This window comes from Muntiacus reevesi, chromosome 5, assembly GCF_963930625.1.
Source record: "Muntiacus reevesi chromosome 5, mMunRee1.1, whole genome shotgun sequence".
In the NCBI taxonomy this organism is placed as follows: Eukaryota; Metazoa; Chordata; class Mammalia; order Artiodactyla; family Cervidae; genus Muntiacus; species Muntiacus reevesi.
In genome coordinates this window covers 91,668,463-91,688,261 of record NC_089253.1, presented here as the reverse complement: position 1 = coordinate 91,688,261, position 19,799 = coordinate 91,668,463, and the positions used below count along the sequence as shown (strand labels likewise).

The 19,799-nt window shown below is 42.6% G+C and overlaps 1 protein-coding gene across 1 annotated transcript in view; it reads left to right on the top strand.

Annotated features, from left to right (window-relative positions):
- The window catches only part of PER3 (period circadian regulator 3), a 47,265-nt gene extending 28,229 nt beyond the window's left edge, over positions 1-19,036 (top strand). Inside the window, exons 10-15 of the mRNA XM_065935836.1 lie at positions 2,709-3,361; positions 4,686-4,797; positions 13,398-13,581; positions 14,141-14,291; positions 16,003-17,427; positions 17,747-19,036. Coding sequence (XP_065791908.1) covers positions 2,709-3,361; positions 4,686-4,797; positions 13,398-13,581; positions 14,141-14,291; positions 16,003-16,158 — 1,256 coding nt within the window. The 3' untranslated portion in view covers positions 16,159-17,427; positions 17,747-19,036. The remainder of the gene's footprint in view (positions 1-2,708; positions 3,362-4,685; positions 4,798-13,397; positions 13,582-14,140; positions 14,292-16,002; positions 17,428-17,746) is intronic.
- Positions 19,037-19,799: the final 763 nt, after the last annotated feature.

Genomic DNA, 19,799 nt, shown 5'->3' with positions numbered 1-19,799 from the left:
GGCTATCCTCTCCACTCATCTTCCTGAGCTTCAGCCACTGTCACCTCCCCAGACTCTCAGCTCTGTCTCTGCCCTCGGGGAGCCCACCTTATTCCTCACTCTCAAGGCAGTAGCTGGGCAGGCCTGAGGCTCACCTTGTTTTCAATCCCTTAGGATGTTTTGTGTCTTAGAAATTATTGTCTCACATATCTTGTCCCTTCCTAGTTATTTCAGTCTAGAAGGTCAGTCCAATCCCTGTTCCTCCATCTTGGCCAAAATCTAAAGCCCTCTGTCCAGTGTGTTGACTTAGACCAATCAGAGCCCATTTCTGGAAGTGGAGTGAGACCAAGCCTACCCACACATCAGTACCACACAGGAGAGGAAAGGGGGAATGGAGGCTGGGAGGACCCACCAGTGTGTGCTATAAAATCTTTTGTACCTGGAAGAAGTAATGTTTAGAAGCAACCCAGCGTTTGTTTGCAGGTGGTTATGGGCATCCCTGTGGCTCACCAATAAAGAATCCACCTGCCAGTGCAGGAGACATGGGTTTGATCCCTGGGTTGGGAAGATGCCCTGGAGAAGGAAATGGCAATCCACTCCAGTATTCTTGACTGGAAAATCCTATGGACAGAGGAGGCTGGCAGGCCCATCCATGGGGTCACAAAAAGTCAGACACAACTTAGCAACTAAACACCAACAACAGACTGTTACTTTGATAAGCAGTGGTATATAAATCAAAGGGGCTTCCCAGATGGCGCTAGTGGTAAGGAAACCGCCTGCTGATGCAGGAGACATAAGAGACGTGGGTTCAGTCCCTGGGTTAGGAAGATCCCCTGGAGTATAGGGCATGGCAACTCACTCTGGTATTCTTACCTGGAGAAGCCTATGGACGGAGGAGCCTGGTGGGCTACAGTCCATGGAGTCGCAAAGAGTCAGACACAACTGAAGCAACTTAGCATGCGGCATGCATGCACATATAGTGGAATCCTATGTGATGTACTGATAAAAGGGATATTGTTAAATGAAAAATTTGCAGGTTAGTGTACAAGATTATATGCCTTTTGGGTAAAAATGAGGAAGAGGGATAAGAATCTAGATCTGTACTTATTTACAGATGCTTAAAGAAAGTAGATAAATACGCAAATAAAGGGTTTTCTGTGGGGAAAATAAATGAGAACTAGGCAGGTGTTAAAAAGGGTTGGGGAGAAGCTACTAAATGTCTATGACATGTTGATTTTTGAACCACATATTTATATTACATATTAAAAGATTAATCCAGAGATAATTTTTCAAAGAATTTATGGAGATAACAAATATTTACAATGAAAGCAGGATCTAAATAAATGTGTGCACATGGAGCATTGCAACTCTAAAATGTATGTAAGTAAGTAAGTGAAAGTCACTCACTTGTGTCCAACGTTTTGTGACCCCATGGACTGTACAGTTCATGGAATTCTCCAGGCCAGATTATTGGAGTGGGTAGCTGTTCCCTTTTTCAGGGGTTCCTTCCAATACAGGGATCAAACCCAGGTCTCTCACATTGCAGACAGATTCTTTACCAGCTGAGCCACAAAGGAAGCCCAAAATGTATATATAAGTATGCAAAGAGTGTAAAACAAGGCTGAAAAATAAAAATGTACCTGCTAGATTGATGGAGGTTTTATGTTCCAACCATTGTAATGATTATAAAAATTTATTGAAAGGCAGTTAAATTAGTGAAAGTAAATAAATGCAAAATAGCCAGTTGGAGTTAAAATTCAATCTGTCTTCTTCTACTTCAGTGGAATTGACTCCAGTAGAGCACATGCCGCTGGCGTGTGAGCCCTGGACTCTCAGCACACACCCAGCTCCACTGGCTGCAGAAGCGTTTAGGCACTCAGGGCTCACAAAGGCTGTGCTGTCAGCCCACACACAGAAGGAAGAGCAGAGTCATGTAGATAAATTCCGGGAGAAGATTCTGGCATCACCCTATAACTCCTATCTTCAGCAGGAAAGCAGAAGCAAAGCTAAATATTTGTATGTTCAAGGTAGTTAAATTTTAAAAAATATGTTCCACATAAACCTAGGAAAATGGTACTGATGAACCTGTTTGCAGGGCAGGAATACAGATGAAGCAGAGAACAGACTTGTGGACTTGGGACGGAGGAAGGAAGGGACAAGCTGAGAGAGCAGCACTGAAACATGTACATGACCATGTGTGAAATGATAGCTGGTGGGAAGCTGCCATATCACAGGGAGCTCAGCCCAGTGCTCTGTGATGACCCAGAGGAGTGGGAGGGGGGTGTGTGGGAGGGGGTTCAGGAAGGAGGGGGTATAGGTATACTCATGGCTGATTCTCATTGTTCTACAGCAGATACCAATGCAACATTGTAAAGCAATTATCCTCTAATTATAAATAAATTAAATATATATATATATTTTTTCCATTTATCAACAGAGTTATCAAGTTTAGGAATCATACATGAGTCCTGGAAGATGTGGAATGAAGTGTAGGAGGTTTGCTTGTAAGAAAATGGCTGAGAGATGCTGAAATGGGGTTTACTTTATAGCAACAGCTTGTATCCGGGATCTTGTTCATCTTTCTAGATTTACTTTCTGTCATTCCTTTAGGGGACATGGTTATTATTGACCAAGGTTTATTCCTTGTAATGTGCTTACAACTACCTGTCGATGGAGTCCTTCTGTTCTGGGTTAGTTTTCTGTAACTCATCTTCCTCTTTATCCTGCAGGAGATTCTGCTTCCAGGCTGACACGATCAGCTGGTTGCAAGAAGGGGAAACACAAGCGTAAGAAGCCTCTTGTGTGGTTGGACGGCAGGAGCGCCAAGGATCACTTCTGTCCCCACCAGGATGGACAACCCTGGTGCCCCTCCTCCGCCTCCTGTCCCCATGCCTCAGGCCCCTTGCTCCCAGCTGCAGTGATGGTTCCCAGCTCAGCCCCTTGCCTCATCCCAGCTCCTCCCCTCCCAGCCACAACCTCCCTTGGCAGAGAACATGAAGCCTCAGTAACTGTACTGCCAAGGCTGCCTGAGCCACCCTTGCCTAGCAGCCTGCAGTATTTCCCAGCTCTGCCTTCTGCTCACTTTGACACTTTTATGAACATCTTCCTGCATGACCCCTCTCTCTCTCCCCTCTCGTCATTGTCATTCTCCCCATATCCCTTCTTGGGAGCAGCACCCTCTTCGGAAATACTCTCTTCGGTATCAGCAGTGGCTCCGAACCCAGGCCCACCATCTTCAACCATCAACCCAAGGAACAGAAAGGAGAAGTGGGAGACACGGAATGAAGGACGCCCCCTCATTAACTCAGGGAGCAGCTCCCTGTTCCAGCTTGACCTCCTGCGGGACAGGCCCCGATCCTGTGCATCCCCAGAAACTATGTGTGTAAGTGATGCTAACTTCCAACACACAAGCGAGAAAGTGACTGTGCGTCCTCTTATTAAAAGTAAGGTTTTTGTGCCAAAGCTCAAAATGAATGGCCTAGTCTGCATTAAAGCTAAGGGTAACCTTCATTACAGCTGAGGTTAAGACTTTGTTCTACAGAAACACATCGTATTCCCTCCTGACTCCACTTTAAAAAGCTGCAGTGAAAGAATTTTCTATGTCCTGAATTCTTACCTACTTTGCTAGGTTTTCCCCCAAGTGCTATCTTTCAAACTTTATTTGTGAACTGGATTTCCCCTCTGCTTTAAAATTTGATATCTAGGTATTAAACTTAAATGTTCATTGCCTAGAAAAAATATGTTCTCTTACAACTGGGGTTATGGGCTGTTTAGATTAGGAGCAAGCCATACTGACAAGACATAAATTTAACAGTTTTACTTTTTCAGACATAACTGTGGGATAGCGGGTCTGTATGGGAAGAGCTCCTTTCTGTCATTATTTATCAGTAAACTAGGCAGTTTATAGTTTTATACTGATACATATCAATTTTATATGAGAAAATTTTTGTCACTTTCCTTTTTCATCTCTTTATGTAAAAAGGCCTTCTCAGATTTATTTGTCAGTTTAAACTTCGGGGTAGGACTTTCCTATATTTAGATATAGGATCCAAGACAAGCATAAGTATTTTCACTAAGGTTTTCTTCAGTCCTCCCTTCAAGGTATAACCATTTTTAACAAATATTCAGAATCTGATGATCTAGATCAAGAATCAGGGATCTTCCTGAGTCAGGGATTGAACCCAGGTCTTCTGCATTGCAGGCAGATTCTTTACTATCTGTGACACCACAGTAGCCCTGGAATGTGCTCAGAAAGCAGTAAGGAACTTTGCTAGTGGTCAAGGCTAAGATTCCATGCTTCTAGTACAGGAGGTCTGGGTTCGATCCTTGGTCAGTGAACTAGAACCCACATGCTGCAACCAAGAGTTTGCATGCCTCAGCTAAAGAACCTGCATGCCTCAACCTGCCACAACTAAGACCCAGTACAGCCTTATATATATATATTTATATATACATGTATATATATATATATATATATATACATATATATATATATACACACACACACACAAGCCATATCTTTAACATTATATGCAAAGGAACTTTGGCCACATTATTGGGGACAGGCTGAAAATGTTTTACTTCTCAGTTATGTATTGATATGTACTTTTTTTTCTGTTTAACATGTGAAGTTGAAGATCTGTCAGTTATTCTATAATATGATGCTTGAGATGTTCAGTCTCTTTCCTTGTATTCTTACTTTCTAGCAGGGTATCAGTGGCAGCGGTGGGACTAAGATAAATGGTTTTACTACCAAGAAACCATCCATAGCATCACTGCACTCGGCGTCTCCACCAGGAACGGGCTCTGCAGCATCAGGTAGTGGCTCAAAGTGACACATTCTTCATACCCCGTGGTCAGGAGATCACTGTCTAATGGGCTTTCAGGTGTTGGCCCTGGCGTGAAAGTATTTTTTTTTTCTTTTTGTAAGCTGTATTGGGGTATATTTATATACAATAAATTCACCACATTTAGGGGTACAAAATAAGAATTCTGACAAGGATTTATGGCAGTGTAACCACCACCACAGTCACCATACAGAATGTTTCCATCACCTGGAAACATTCTTCTTTGATTCATTGTAGTCAGAGCCCGTCCCAGATCCTCTGGCTCTTGGCAGGCACTGATCCACTTTCTGTCACTTTAACACTGCTCTTGCTGTAATTTCACATAGATCAAATCATCCAGAGCGCAGTCTTTTGTGTCAGGGTTCTCTTGAGTTAGCAGAGAGCTGTTAAGATTCATTCATATTGTGCATATCAGTAATTTGCTCCTTTTTCTTGCTGAGTGGAATTGCATTGTATGAATAGCCATTCACCAGTTGATGGTTTATTCAGTACTTTCCAGTTTGGGGCTATTAAGAATAACACTGCTGTGAGCATGTAGGTGTGAGTCTTTTTGTGGACATATGTTGTCATTTTTCTTGGTTAAATACCTAGGAATGAAATTGCTAGGTCACATGGTAAGTTTATGGCTAACTTTATAAGAAATTGCAGACTGTTTTCCAAAATGGCTGTATCATTTGCATCACTGTTAACCACATATAAAAACTCCAATTTACAACACCTCCTGGCCAACACAGGACATTGTCCATCATTTAAATTTTAGCCATTCAAGTAGATGTGTGCTGAAAGCTCATTGTGGTTTTAGTTTTCATTTGACTGTTGATTCATGGTGTTGGCTGTCTTCTTGTCTACTTATTTTCCATCCAGATATGTTCATATCTGTTGCCCGTTTGTGGGGAGCATGTTAGTTTTTTTACTGAGTAGTAATATTTCTATGTGTATTCTGGATACAAGTCTGTTATCAAACACTCATTTTTCTTCCTTGTGTGTGGCTTGCCTTTTTAATTCAGTTTTTTATCTTTATCTTCACTTTGAAGAGCAAATGTTTTGATGAAGTTCAGTTCATCAACTTTTTCTTTTATAGGTTGTGCTTTTTGTGTCCTTTTTAAAGAAGTTCATGCCTAACTTGAAGTCGCTAAGATGGTCTCCTGTTTTCTCTTGGAAATTTTACAGGTTAAGCTTTTATAGCTAAGTCTGTAGTCCATTTTTAGTTACTTTTTATGTATCAAGTGAGCTCCTCTCCTTCCACAGGCAAACTAAAATTGCAGCTGTTTCCAGAACACCTTTCAGTGAAAAAGATCAGAACCTACATCTTCTATTGGACTTCCCTGGTGGTCTAGTGGCAAAGAATCAATCCACCTGCCAATGTATGGGACACAGGTTCAATCCCTGGTGCAGGAAGATTCCACATGCCGAGGGGCAGCTGAATCCGGGAGCCACAACTACTGAGCCTGTGCTCTAGAGCCTGCGATCTGCTACCACTGAACCCACGTGCTCTGTAGAGCCTGAGCTCTACAACAAGAGGAGCCTCTGCTATGAGAAGCCTATGCGCCCCGACTAGAGAGTAGCCCCCACTGTCAACAACTAGAGAAAGCCCGCATGCAGCAGTGAAGACCGAGTGTAGCCAAAAAAATTTTTTTCAAAAAAGATCTTCTGCAACTAATGATAAAGAAGGAGCCATGAAATGGGTAGGTGGTGGGGGTCACAGTTTAGTCAAGACTCATATTCCCCATGGGTGACAGTGGGTGACCCATGAACGAAAGAGTAATCACAATTGCAAGGCTGTCCCTAATGAGCATGGGGTCTGATCCCCATGTTGGTTCCCACAGCCTGGGCATCCTTCTCCAGGAAGATGAGCTCTCAGAATGTTTGACTTTGAAGCCCAGCAGGGCTTACTTTCAGGAGAGTCAGAGGGATGTGGGAAAGAGAGACTCCACTCTTAAAAGGTGCACACAGACTCTCACATGGACCTAGGGCAGAAGCAATAATCTGAAAGGATTCTGGGTCAGACCCACAGGCGGAAGTTGGACAGTCCCCTAGGAAGCCATTCCTTTCTCTAGGGGATCTTCCTGACCCAGGGATCAAACCCGGGTTTCCTGCATTGTTGGCAGATTCTTTATAGTCTGAGCCACCGGGAAGCCCCCCAGGGAGGCAGGAGCCAGTTAATGGACGCTCACCCTCAAGGATGTAAGCCCTGGTGGCAGCCACTTGGGGGCACTTATTCTAACACATGGACTCCTGTGCTGGCTAGCACCATTTTGGAATCTTCCCTTTAGCTTATTCGCCTCCAAACCCAGCCTCACCCATATCCACCGGCCTTAGGCACCAGTGCTGGGACATTTCAGGCCAAGTAACTAACTGGGCAGGGACATAGCCCCACCCAAGAGCAGACAGGCTGCCTTAAGACCCCTGAGTCCACACCTTCCCCTGGACATGACTCTGCCCACCAGGGGGCCAAGGGCCAGGCCCCACACACCCGTGTGCAGGCCCTAGACCTGGGACACCCAGGACCCTATACACAGAGACCCTGGGATCCAGCTTCTCCCACCAGCAGCGGGCACCAGCCCCAGAATCTCTTGCCTCAGCCACCAGCAGACAAGTACCAGTGCAGGAAAGAGACAGGCCTGCAGCCTGTGGACCTAGCTCTCACGTGAGCAGGCCAGCACCAACATTAGGACCAGCTGGGCCCTGGCCCTGTCCACCAGAATGCCGACACAAGCTTCAAGACACACTGGACCCCGCACCCCGCTGTGTCAGGTACCAGCCCCACCACTGGCAGTATGACATCAGCTCTGGGACCTCTGGGCCCTGTAGCCAGACTCCAGGACACATCTCTGCCTGCCAGCAGGCTGGCGGGATCTCCCGGACATTGACTGCACCCACCATTGAGTCAGCACCCACCCCAGTGCACCCATCTCAGCCCCCAGGTGCCTTGTGGTCCTTGCAGTCTCTGCAAAAATCAAGGCCTAGGAACCAACCAGACAAGGGGATAACAAATCCTACCAGACCACTCATGGTAGCTAGCCTATCACAACAGAAGGGTCCCAGCAGCTCACTTAGGGGTCACTCCCAGAGCAAGCATACAGCTCTAGTGACCAGAGGGGAGTATACTCCTGAAACACTGGGACATCTCCTACAAAAGGCCACCTCTGCAAGATCAGGAAACATAACCAACCTACATAGGCATGAAAACAGCAATTTCGGCAAAATGAGGCAACATAGAAACATGCTACAAGCAAGAGAACAAGATTTAAACCCCAGAAGAGCTAAGTGAAGTGAAGATAGTCAGTCTATCCAAGAAAAAGTTCAAGGTAATGATTGTAAAGATGATCAGAGAACAGGAAGAAGAATGGATAAACAGAAAAATTAAAAGTTTTGAACAAAGAATTAGAAAATATAAAGAACAACCAAACAAAGATGAAGAATACAATAACTGAAATGAAAAACACACTAGAAGAAATCAATAGTAAACTAAATGATACAGGGGACTAGACCAGTGAGGTGGAAGACAAGTAGTAGTGGTAATCACTGAAGCTGAATAGAAAACAGAATAAAAAGATGTAAGGACAGTTTGAGACATCTGAGACAACTCCCAGGCATACTAATATTCACATTATAGAGATTCCAGGGGGAAAAGGGAGAGAAAAAGGATTAGAGAATATACTTGAGGACATAATCGATGAAGATAGCCCATTTTAACCTAGTCCCAGGTTACTGGGAAAGTAAACATATACAAGTCCAGGAAGAAAAGAATCCCAAACAGAATCTACCTAAAGAGAACCACACCAAGGTACATTGCAATTAAAATGGCAAAAATTAATGATAAATAGAGAATATAAAGAAATAATAGCTGGGGACTTCCCAAACATGGAAGAGGAACTAGATATATTAATAAAAGTCCATGAAGCTAAGAGAATACCTAATTACTTCAATGCAAAAATACTTTCTTTTCCAAGACTCATTATATTAAAACTGTCAAAAGTCAATGGCAAAGAATTTTAAGGGCAACCAATGGGCAAAGGATAATAGCCTACAAAGAAACCCCCATTTGGCTATCGGCAGTTTTCGCAACAGAAACTCTGTAGGTCAAGAGGAAGTGGAATGACATTCTCAAGATACTGAAATAAAAGAACTGTCAGCCAAGAATATCCAGCAAAGCTATCCTTCAGATATGAAAGAGAAATACTTTCCCAGACAAAGAGTTGAGGAAGTTTATCACCACTAGACCTGCCTTACAAGAAATGTTCAAAGAAGCTCTTCTGCCTGAAATGAAAAGGCCAAAGTACACAAAACCTTGAGTGAGGTATAAATAGAATCAGAAAATCCCAACTCAGAATAGATTTTTAGACACACTGTTGGAGCATAAAAGTTAAAAGGAAGGAAAGCAGTAAAAACAACTAAAGCTACTTCAGTTTGGTAACAGACTCATAACATGAAAGGGGATCATTTAAGACAACTAGAACATGAAAGGGAAAGAGGAAAAGGACAGACCTGTATAGGTAAGTGAAGATAAGATGCTATCAGCATACAAAGGGCTATTTTATTTATGAGGCATTTTATGCAAACCTCATGGTAATCACAAAACATAAATCCACAGCAGAAATCTGAAACCAAAAAAAAAAAAGAGGAAATTGAGAAAAACATTATAGAAAACCACCAAACCAAAATGGCAGACAGAAACACAAGGAAAAAGAAACAATGGGGGAGGAGAGCACAGAGAAAACAAAAGATTAAAAGCCAGTACTAAATCTCCACTTGCCAATAATCACCGTAAGAGTAAATGAATTTGTCAATCAAAAGACACAGTGTGGTTGGAGTATTGCAAAGCAAAATTCAACTATATGCTGCCTCCAAGAGACCTGTCTCAGCTTAACAGAAAAACAGATGCAAAAGAAAAGATGGAAAATGGTACTCCAAGCAGATGGCACCCAAAAGAAAGTTGTGTGGCCGTACTTGTATCGGACAAAGTAGACTTCAAACCAAAAAAAGATAATGAGAGACAAAGATGGACGTTATATAATGATAAAGGGGTGAGTCATCAGGAAGACATAACAGTTATTAATATTTATGCACCTAGCATAAGAGCACTCTTTGTGACCCCATGGACTGTAGCCCACCAGGCTTCTCTGTCCATGGGATTCTCCAGGCAAGATTACTGGAGTGGACAGTCATTTCCTTCTCCAGGGGATCTTCCCAACCCAGGGATCGAACCTGGGTTTCCTGCATTGCAGGCATATTCTTTACCATTTGAGCTACCAGGGGGACTTTAAAACTCCACTTACATCAATGAATAGATCATCCAGACAGCAAGGATGTATTGATGGGTGTGTGTGGTCAATTCAAATGCAGTAGAATACACATTTTTCTCAAGTCCATATAGAACTTTCTCAGGGATAGCTCACATGTTGGGACACAAAACAAGTCACAAGGCATTAAAGAAGATGGAAATCATATCATGCCTTTTCCCCCCAATTACAGTGGTAGGAAAGTAGAAATTAACTATGAGAAGAAAGCTGAAAAACTCACAAATATGTGGAGACTGAGCTGGTTCAGTAGGTAGAGAATGTGCCTGCAATGCAGGAGATGCTGGCAGAGACAGGTTTGATCCCTGGGTCCGAAGATCCTCTGGAGGAGGAAATGGCAACCCACTCCAGTGTTCTTGCCTGGAGAATCCTATGGACAGAGGAGCCTGGTGGTCTACAGTTCATAGGATTGCAAAGAGACACAACTGAGTGACTTGAGCACAAACATGATACTGAACAACTATTGAGTCAAGAAATCAAAGGAGACATTAAAAATTACCTGAAGACAAGTGAAAATATAACATGTCAAAACCTATGGGATGCAGGAAAAAAAATACTAAGAGGACAGTTTATAGCAATCCAAGCCTACCTCAGGAAACAAGAAAAATATCAAACAGTCTAACTTTACACCCAAAAGAACTAGAAAAAGAAGAGTAAATGAAGCCCAAAGTCAGTAGGAGGAAGGACATAAAGATCAGAGTGGGAAGAAATGAAATTGAGATAAAATTAACAAACCTTTAGCTAGGCTCACTAAGAAGAAAAAACTATGATAAGTAAAACCAGAGGTGAAAGAGGAGAAATACAGTGATACTACAGAAATACAAAGGATTAGATGAGAATATTATGAACAGCTATATGCCAATTACCTGGACATCCTAGAAGAAATGGAGAAATTCTTAGAATCATATAACCTGCTAGGACTAAATCATGAAGAGATGGTAACCCACTACCATCAGACCAGTCAAATAGACCAATCACTAGTAAAGAGAATAAAACAGTCATCGAAGGTGTCCCAAAAAACAGAAGTCAAGGACCAGACAACTTCTCAGGTGAATTCTATGCCAAGCATTCAAAGAAGGTTTAATACTGCTACTTTTCAAACTCTTCCAAAGAATGGAAGAGGGGGAAACACTTTCCAGCTCATTTTACAAGGTTGTCATTACCTGACGCCAAAACCAGACAAGGACAGCACACACACAAAGAAAATTACAGACCAGTTATCTCTGATGAATGTTAACCCTCAAGTGTGAAAGTCACTCAGTCATGTCTGACTCTTTGTGACCCCATGGACATTCATGGGATTCTCCAGACCAGAATACTGGAATGGGTAGCCTTTTCCTTCTCCAGGGGATCTTCCCAACCCAGGGATCTAACCCAGATCTCCTGCATTGCAGGCAGATTCTTTACCAGCTGAGCCACATACTAGCAAATACATTTAAAGGATCATACATTATGATCACTCCACTATTTTTGCCTGGAGAATCCCATGGACAGAGGAGCCTGGCAGGCTACAGTCCATGGGGTCATAAGAATCAGACACGACTTAGTGACTAAACCACCACCACCACCACATTATGACCTTAGTGACTAAACCACCACCACCACCACATTATGACCAGTGGGATTTATTCCAGGGAAGGAAAGATGTTTCAGCATCCATAGATCAATCAGGGTGAAATAATGTGGCTAACAGGATGAAGGATAAAAATCATCTCAATAGATGTGGTAAAAGCATTTGACAAGATTCAACATCTGTGACTTTAAAAACTCTATAAAATAGGTATAGAAGGAACATGAAAGTGAAAGTGTTAGTCACTGAATCACACCAGTTTTTTTGTGACCCCATGGACTATAGCCCTCCAGGCTCCTCTGTCCATGGAATTCTCCAGGCAAGAATGTTGGAATGGGTAGCCATTCCCTCTCCAGGGGATTTTCCCAACTCAGGGGTCAAGCCTGGGTCTCCTGCATTACAGGCGGATTCTTTACCATCTCAGCCACCAGGGAAGCCCCAAAGTTCCATTTTCTCTCCATTGTTGACTTCTCAGCTATTCTTTTTTTTTTTTCTTTTTTTCCTTTTTAAAAAAATTATTTTAGTCGTTGCTGTAGGATTTATACATATGTCTTCTACTTATCACAGTTTATACTGTTATTTCACTTCTTGTCTTAGAACTTCCATTTCGTCCTCTTGTCTTTTGTGCTAAGTAAAATGTGTCATTCATTTTACTTCAACATGTATTACAAGTCCCACAGTAAAAATGTTGCTGTTTTTGGCTTTAAATAATTACCTTTCAAAGAGATTTTCTTCTAATGAGGAAAAATGTCATATATTTATCCATACACTTATTTTTTTTAAAAATTATGTACTTCGTTTTGTTTTAATTGTTCCAAAGTCAATGAGAATGACCTGGAAGGATTAGATGCAGGACAGGGAAGGAATGATCTATGAGGCTCCATAGCCCCTGTAAAGGGATGGGCTTTGGCATGGATGGATGGCTTCTCTGTTTTAATAGGAGGGCAATGAAGAGAGAATGCACATATGAGTAAATTTGTGTTTGGCATCAGGGTAATGAATTTCATTTCTCATGGCTTCCTTTTCTTTTCTTGTAAGTGAGACTGAGGAAGGAATAGAGGATCAGAAGATAATCCTGCTGGAAATAGATAGTGCACTGACCAGAGAACTGTACCAGGATTACAGGCTTTCTGATGGTCCTTTGGTGATGATGAATTTACTGCAAAACCAATGTACCCTGTTCCATGTGACTTTCTCTATGCTTTTGGCAACTTGGGTTCAGATAAGAATGGAATAAGAAAGTGGCTTTATCAGAGTTGATGTTTTGATATTGTGGGAAATTAAAGGGAAGAAGACTCGGGTATGGCAGAGTGTTACTGAATGATAGGCTTTGTTTGGGCTCTAGGCAGAATGACTAAAGCTCTGTTCCAGATGTGCAGTTGGAACAGTTGAACAAGCAAGGGAGAAAGAGGAGCTGAGACGCTGGGACTTTGGAGGTGCGGCTGAGATGCAGCAGTTACAGGTGATGATGAAAAGGGCGCTGTGACCTTGAGGAGTGGATAGTTCAGGAAGACTGAGGCGATCTTGGAAAGATGGAGGAACGGGAAGGCTGAGGTGACCTGGGATGACACTGGACTGGGTGGTGAAGGACACTACCAGTTAGTCGCCCAGGCCTTTGAAGAACGAGGACCAGCGTGGCAGGTCAGCCCCTGGCAGGTATGTTCTAATTTGGCTTTCTTTGTTGTTGTTGATTTTTGATAGGAAGCAGTGGCAGCTGTATAAACTTTGCTTCTAGTGATTACTCTCCAGAAATCTCTCAAAATGGGCAGCAATCTCAGGACGTACAGAAAAAAGAAACATTTCCTAAGTTAGCTGAAGAGTCCATCTGGAGAATGATAAAGCAGACACCCGACTGCATTCTAATGACGTATCAGGCGCCTGAGAGGTAAGAAGCATGTTGGAAGACCCACCTTTATACAAGTGTTCTGTGGTTTCTTGTGTTTTTTAATACAAAGTGATTTTAGCATTTTTATACATATCCTCAGAGATATGTATTTTCAAATTCCTTGATTTGAAGTCAAATGGTGAATGATTTCTTAAAACAATGGTTGTGGTGGAAGTGGATGCAAATGTTATATGTCATAAGGTGAAAACAAAGAGAGACAGTGCTTTCCAAGATGGCTCACAGGTACATGAACTATTTTTAGAGTCTGGACTTTATTTTTCTCATTCTAAAAGAAGATCTAAAGGAAACCTTTCTTCCATATGACTCATTAAAACTCTATGCAGGTGTTTTCCATCAAGAAAAAGAGGTCTAGCTTTACCAACTTGACAAAGAAATGAGTCAGTTTTTTTTTCAATATGAGATATGAAATCATACTTTAATGAGAGATTTGAAGTATGTTGCAAACCAAAATGAAGTGTTGGTCTTGGATGACAAGATAAGGACCCTGTGCCTTATTTAGGACTGTGAAGCTTTTGTTTGTCCGCTTTTTTGTTTTCAGGGTTAAAGAAATTATACTGAAAGAAGACCTAGAGAAGCTGGAAAGCATGAGAGGGCAGCAGCCACAGTTTTCCCTAGGGCAGAGGGAGGAGATAGCCAACGTGCATTCCTGGATTCGGCGCCGGACGATCCCTCAGGAAATAGACACCCAGGTAAGCACAGTAATAACAGCTGTCGTGTGCTGATGGCTTTGTGCCTGCCAGTGTTCTGGGCTCTGGCTGTACCCTTGTCCCTTGGTTTCTGCAAGGGATTGGTTTCAGGACTCCCAGCGGTTTCCAAAATCCACGAATGTTCAAGCCCCTCATGTGAAACAGCATACTATGTGCATGAAACCTGTGCACATCCTCCTTGAGGCTTCCCTGGTGGTTCAGGCAGTAAAGAATCCCCCTGCAGTGCAGGAGATCTGAGTTCAATCCCTGGGTCAGGAAGATCCCCTAGAGAAGGGAATGGCTACCCACTCCTGTATTCTTGCCTGGAGAATTCCATGGACAGAGGAGGGCTGCTGTTCCTGGGGTCACAGAGTCAGACACAACTGAGCAACAAACACTTTCACTTTACTGCACTATGCAATCCTCCCATACATCCTAAAATCATCTGCAGATTACTTATAATACCTAATCCAGTGTGCTGCTGCTGCTGCTAAGTCACTTTAGTCGTGTCCGACTCTGTGAGACCCCATAGGCAGCAACCCACCAGGCTCCCCTGTCCCTGGGGTTTCGCCAGGCAAGAACACTGGAGTGGGTTGCCATTTCCTTCTCCAATGCATGAAAGTGAAAAGCGAAAGAGAATTCACTCAGTTGTATCTGACCCTTAGCGACCCCATGGACTGCGGCTCACCAGACTCCTCCGTCCATGGGATTTTCCAAGCAAAAGTACTGGAGTGGGTTGCCATTGCCTTCTCTGTAATCCAGTGTAAATGCCGTTTAAACAGTTGTAAATTCAATGTGCATGCTATGTAAATAGTTGCCAGTGCATGGCAACTTCAAGTTGTGCCTTTTAGAACTTTCTGGAATTTTCATCCCCAAATGTTTTGGATCTGTGGTTGATCGAATCTGTGGATGTGGAGCGTGCAGATACAGAAGGCCCACCATGCATTGCATTATTCCACTGGAAACCTTACTTCTCACAGCTTCCTCTGTGGGAGGTGTTATTACCCCAACTTTACCAATAGCAACAAAGTGAGGCCTTGTGTATCATGGATCAAATTTCAGTCCATGGTAAGAATGTGGAACCCTTGAGTGCTAACTGGACTATGTCTTTTTGTGTAAGGATGCGAACATCCATAGATTTTCACAGCATCAGGGCTCTGGAGCCAAGCCCCCTGCACAAACTGAGACACAACCGTGTAAGTTCACACGGTTCATCGGACTTTAAATACAGGTCTTTCTGACTCCAAGTGGTTTTTTCTCTCACCAGTTGGAATGTTATGGGCGAATTAGGAATAAAGACACCTGGTATGATCCATGCTTGACTGGAGAGGAGAGTATAAGATTTCCATGTCAAATACACATGCATGTTTGAAAAGAGTTCAAACTGAAGATGTTAGATTCATGCCAGAGGTAGGATTTCTGTGGGTAGAGTATATGAAGAATGGGCCCCAGAACAATTCAAGCAAAAGTATTTAAATGATTTACCACCATTTACCTTCTAATAATGAAGAATGAAGTGTAATAGATAGTCTTATGAAATAAATTAAATAAATTAGTTAAATTAAATAAATATAGTATAAATAAATAATAGTCTTATTAAATAAATTATGTGGGGGAATTAGACATAGGTTGCTAGGCCGGCATTTTACTGATTTTAGAACTTTGCAGATGACTTGACATCAACTAACCTACCTACTCTTGTTCCCGTTTGGAGGGCTGTGTCACCTGCGGACACAGAGACTCAGCTGGTGATGCTGCAGACCCCGTGGTCCGGATCCAGCAGAAGCAGCAGCCAAGTGACTCTGAAGAAGGACCTGCACTGCCTCTCCAGACCTGCTGGACTGCTCCTCCTCCCTGTGATTCTCTCTGAACCCTTGCAGCTTAAGTGACCAAGAAGCTGTCATTGAATGTTAAGGCTTTCTCGTCTTGATTTTTTAGCAGACATCATTTTCCTGAAGCAGACATTGTATATAGACTCTTTCACTCCTCTTTTTTCCTAATGTATTTAAACTGTCGAATAGACTCTTTTTCTAGTTTATTAGCTGTCCTTTAATGAGACTGGATCATCTCTAAAGAGGTATGTGTACAGCCAAACTTCATTTCAGGTGTCACCCCAAATAAATTGTAATTAGGAGTATAGCAAGAAAAAACCCAAACATTAGCCTCATTGGTTTTGTTCTGTTGTTAGGTGAATCATTTCCTCCCCCACCAGTAGAGACTTGAAGAAATCCCCACTGGAGGTCATGTACCTTTCCTGACAGTCTCCATAACCGTGTTGCCCTCACCTCGTCTTCACACAGTAACACGTGCCTCCACAGTTAAGCTCCAATATTCCAGAGTTCTCACAACACAGGTCACTCCAGCATTTACCAGTATGAAAACATATTGCTCATTGGTATCCTGGAAATTCCTAGTTTTTAGGGTTGAACTTTGATATTCATTCTTGTAGATGCTTTTCCTTTTTTATTTTCTGCCTTCCACTGAAATCCTGGAAGTCTTTTTAAACATAGATCAGCTTGGGCTTCCTTGGTGGCTCAGTGGTAAAGAATTCACCTGCCAGTGCAGGAGACACGGGTTTGATCCCTGATCCAGGAAGATCCCATATGCTGTGGAGCAGCTAAGCTCGTGTGCCACAGCAATTGAGCCTGTGCCCTAGAGCCCGGGAGTCACAGCTACTGAAGTCCACATGCCCTAGAGCCTGTGCTGCACACCAGGAGAAGCCAGCGCAGTGAGAAGCCTGTGCACCGCAGCTGGAGAGTAGCCCCCACTCACCACGACTAGAGAAGAGCCCATGCCGCAACCAAGACCCAACACAGCCATGAGTAAATAAATATATTAAAAAAAAGATCAGCTTACAGTGGGCTTATTCTTTGAAGGGTGTAAATTAGCTTTTGCATGTGTAATGTTAAAAACAAAAGAACTTCTAGCTCAACCAGCTTCTGACTCATCTCTTTTTACATTTTTAAATAATGATTGTAAACGTTTTTAAAGTTATGTAAGTTCTTATGTGTGTGTGTTTAAATGTTGTCCTATCAAAACTAACAATTCACTCTTTTTTAACCAATTTCTGCAAAAGGAGGTCTCTCCATCCCTGCCAGAAGTCTGATGGCCACTGTCTTCTGTTTGCCCCTAAGTAAAGGTGAGTGTTGCCCTTAAGTAGGGGTGAGGGGTCGCTGGGAGGGCCCTCCCAGCGGGGGTGCCAAGTCTGCCACAAATCAGGGCTTCCTGGGCCTGCTGTAGTCATTCTCCTGAGTACCACATGAGTTGTTCACTTGATAAGTGAGCCCTCTTCTTAGAGAGTTGATGATTCCTTCTCAAACCTGAAATGGTGTGCAGTTCACACCCGTGCAGGTCAGAACCAGGAATAGAAGAAAATGAAGACCCCAGTAACCTTTTCTCGTTTAAATAACATGCAACAAACTAACTTACTTTTCTTCTTTTGTTGTTGTGTTTTTTAGGAAAATGCTTCTTCCTTTCAAGTTTTATAGCTTTTTATAAAATGAATCTTGATCATAATCAGGAGAATTGACCTTTCTCTCCACGATGCTGCTGGACCCTGACCTGAGACTGAAGCCCACAGCTTAGATTTACTTTCTAAAGTAGAACAGTTGGCCCTTGGTATCTGCAGGGGGTTGGTTCCAGGACACCCCGCAGATACTAAAATCCGTGGACACTCGACTCCCTTCTATAACAGGAAGGTTCGCCAGCCCTCTGTACCCGTGGGTTCTGCATCCAGAGTTCTCTACCCTCCCCAATTCTTCCCACCTCAATCACAGGGGCTGACTGTAGTTTCCAGAAGGTACTTCTTTCTCCAGCTGTCAGAATCACTTTGAAACAATGACTGTGACTTCTCTAGAATTTTCTCACTTGTAGCTGTTCCATGCTCATATTCCTGTCTTAGGCTTAGAGAACTCTCCTGTTCTGCTCCATCTTGATTGTTAAATGATCTCTGAAGCCCTCATTGCTTTGGTCACGTTGTGTAATATTTTTGCCCTTGGTGAAAAATCAAATTTTAAACAGTGAACCAGCCTGGATATTGTCATGAATAGAATCATTGCAGCCTTCTATGCTGATGACCATTTAAACCTGTTTAAATCAGAAATGACACGGAGCAGTCAGAGGACCATTCTGCATCTCCGTAAGCACTTTTTAAACATGATCTTCTCTAGTATAAGCCCTCTTTTAGATTTCTTTCTGGATGTTTGTTTTATTGACAGCTAACTATTTCTTTGCCTTACTATACATTTAGGCTCAATTTAAAATTGGTGCTTGTTATAAGCAGATCTATAAAACCAGTTATAGTTTTGGTGTTTTGGTAAACAGCTGAGCTGGTGTATTTAGAAATGACCATGATGCTTCTGCTTCTGGGGATGAGCAAAGAAGGCTCAACAGTGCCAGCTTCTCCCCACCACCGGGGCTCCACCCAACTGTAAACCATCGTTCAAGTTTAGTAACTTTTTGTATTGATGCCTGTAGAAATCGATAATAAAAATGTGTACTACAGGTTTCCATGTTTACATGAATGTTACCAAAAGCCTGTGTTTTCTTGGATAAGAGGTCAGAATTTATGAACAACAGATGCTGTGTGAATGGAATCATTTTACAATTAAGTGCAACTTCATCATAACTCAAAAGGTAAATTTAATCCAAATGGAAATTTTGTATCAGCTAAGTTTATCTTTGTGTGGATTTCCCTGTTTTTAATGGTTATTAATATTTTAATCAGGTATCCTTTTTAAACAAAAACAATAAACGGTGTAAATGTAAAACTTGAGAAATTTTTTGCACTGCATGAATAAACCTTTACCCTGAATATATAAATCACTTATATCATTGAGAAGTATTTATCACTGAGAAGTAGTTCCTGAGATTGAGACACACTGCAGGGTGCTCACGTTAGGGTCGTTCTGCACCCATGTCTGTGTCATCACTGCGTCCAAGCTCCTTCTCAATGACAACATGGCACTCAGTCCTCCCTTAAGAACTGGGCTTTCACTATCTCCTGGAGTTTGCTCAAACTCATGTCCATCAAGTCAGTGATGCCATCCAACCATCTCATCCTCTGTCACCCACTTCCCTTCCTGCTGTCAATCTTTCGCAGCATCAGGGTCTTTTCCAGTGAGTCGGCTGTTTGCATCAGTGAGTCGGCTGTTTGCATCAGGTAGCTAAAGTACTGGCGCTTCATCTTCAGCATCAGTCTTTCCAATGAATATTCAGGGTTGATTTCCTTTAGGGTTGACTGGTTTGATCTCCTTGCTGTCCAAGGGACTCTCAAGAGTCTTCTCCAGCACCACAGTTCAAAAACATGGATTCTTTGGCACTCAGTCTTCTTGATGGTCCAACTCTCACATCCATACGTGACTACTGGAAAGCCATAGCTTTCACTACATGAACTTTGGCAGCAAAGTGATGTCTCTGCTTTTTAATACACTATCAAGGTTTGTCATAGCTTTCCTTCCAAGGAGCACGTATCTTAATTTCATGGCTGTAGTCACTGTCCGCAGTGTTTTG